Source organism: Octopus bimaculoides, chromosome 9 (genome assembly GCF_001194135.2).
Source record: "Octopus bimaculoides isolate UCB-OBI-ISO-001 chromosome 9, ASM119413v2, whole genome shotgun sequence".
Classification (NCBI taxonomy): Eukaryota; Metazoa; Mollusca; class Cephalopoda; order Octopoda; family Octopodidae; genus Octopus; species Octopus bimaculoides.
In genome coordinates this window covers 84316724-84318981 of record NC_068989.1, presented here as the reverse complement: position 1 = coordinate 84318981, position 2258 = coordinate 84316724, and the positions used below count along the sequence as shown (strand labels likewise).

The window sequence follows — 2258 nt, the reverse complement described above, 5'->3', positions numbered from 1 at the left end:
ATATATATAAATATATATATATATATATATAGAGAGAGAGAGAGATAGATAGAGAGAGAGAGAAAGAGAGAGAGAGCAGAGGGCTAGTTAGTTAGCACACTGCGGCAGCATGACCTACCTGGGTGGCTTCGGTACAGGTATAAGTTCTGCAGGTATAAGGTTAGTTATATATTCCTTATCCGGTAATTTCTTCACGGCTACGGGCATATTCTCTTGTTCAGTTTATTCCTGTTGTAACAATACACAATGACGTTCCCTGTTCGCGCTTACAAGGTAAATGGCTGAATTGCTAATGTGTACAGACAGATACAAAGATACACTACTTTTTAGTACAGGAAGCCTTTTGAATAACAGCAGTCGACAACACAACTGGTAGCTATGGAAACTGTTGGCTGTCGTCAACAGGAAATATAAAAACAGTTACGTAACGTAATGGCATCTCAAGGGGAATTACTCATGTAAAAATAATTGATTTAATTCCCTTGAAATTATTTTCTTCTTGCTCGTCGTGGTTTTCGTTTTACCTGACGACAGATATACCTCTTCGTCTTTCTCTTTGTCCCCCTCATCGTCTTCCTCCTTGGCCTCGTCCACCTCGTCCTCCTCCTCTCTCTCAGACACATCGTATGCGATGAGTATAAGCCTGTTTCAATGTAACAGGACTGCTCGGAAAGGCGAGCGGACAATGGGAAAGACTGGCGGAGGCTGCGGACTTAGAATTGTCGCCTTTGTAATATGTTGTAGCAGATACCAATGAGAATGATAGCCCCCATGATTGACCAAGAGGCGGGAAGCGAGACTCAACGAAACCCAGTTATCAAGGAAATGAGCTTGGACCTGAATATGGCTGTTACTTCGATCAGCGAACCAAGTGCAGACAACTTTTGGTGCAAGCTGTGCTGTAGGACCTTTGCAACCGAGAGAGGCTTGAAGATGCATCAGGGAAAGGCTTGTAAGAAGAGGAAAGAGCAGTGTAGATCATACGCAAACCGCAGCGGATCGGTAAATGCTACAGCGATGACCTCTTCCCGACAGGAAAATGCAGGTTATGAAACCGGTGTATCAGATAGTAATCGGGGGAAACCGAGGTTTCTGTGGCCTGCTGCTAATGAGAGAGTAAGATATAAAGAGTTTGAAAACAAGGTATGTCGAGCTCTTTATAAAATAGCAGGATCTACAGTGGAGAAACTGGGAAAGCTAACAAGCTCAATTTACGATACAGGAAAGGAATTATTTGGAGTGAAAGATAGCATCTGATTAACGAAAGGAAAGTGTGGACCAAGAAGGAGGATCAGGCGGCGAGCTGGCAGAAACATTAGCACGCCGGTCGAACTGCTTGCCGGTATTTCGTCTGCCGTTACATTCTGAGTTCAAATTCCGCCGAGGTCGACTTTGCATTTCATCCTTTCGGAGTCGATAAATTAAGTACCATTTACGCATTGGGGTCGATGTAATCGACTTAATCCCTTTGTTTGTCCTTGTATGTCCCCTCTATGTTTAGCCCCTTGTGGGCAATAAAGAAATAAGAAGGAGGATCAGGAAAACGAAACAGTTGACGAAGGAAAAGACCAGCCTAAGAAAGCGATAGAAATGTGCTACAGAAGATAAAAAAAGCTGGCCTCGCACTGCTGTGCGACGATTTAAAGAGGAAATGCCGTAATGTGCAACGACATATCCGCCGATATGAGCAACAAAGGAAAGTAAAAGGACTCGGGGACAGTTTCTGAAGGACCTGCACGGGGTTACAGAGAAACTGTTCAGATATTTTCGTTTTAAAAATCAACTCTGGCTAATCGTTGTGAGGACGTTGGTATTGCATTGGCGGAGGTTTGCGCTCTCTGAGTGCTCGTTTCCAGACTGTGGTGATGGCGGTAAGATGATAGTGGCAATACTGGTAGTCTTGTTGTTGATGATGATGATGATGATGGTGGTGGTTGTGGTGATACTGGTGGTGGTGTTGGCAGTGATGGTGTTGGCGGTGATGGTGTTGGCGGTGATGGTGTTGGCGGTGCTGGTGCTGGTGGTGATGGTGTTGGTGATACTGGTACTGTTGTTGGCCATGATGATGATGGTGATGATGACAATAGTGCAGTGCTATTGCTAGTGGAGGTTGTGGTGGAGGTGGTGATGTTGGTGGCGATGGTATAGCTAATGGTTGTGTTAGTAGTGGTGTGCTGTGGTGGTAGTGGTGGTGGGGATAACAGTGGTATTGGCGTAGTGGTAGTGGCGGTGGTGGTGGCAACTGGGTGGTTGATAAA

At 45.1% G+C, this 2258-nt stretch overlaps 1 protein-coding gene across 1 annotated transcript in view; it reads right to left on the bottom strand.

The window, feature by feature from the left end:
• Window positions 1-401, bottom strand: part of LOC106879501 (enkurin-like) — a 10119-nt gene extending 9718 nt beyond the window's left edge. The window contains 1 exon segment of the mRNA XM_014929106.2: window positions 119-401. Coding sequence (XP_014784592.2) covers window positions 119-207 — 89 coding nt within the window. The 5' untranslated portion in view covers window positions 208-401.
• Between the last annotated feature and the right edge of the window lie 1857 nt (window positions 402-2258).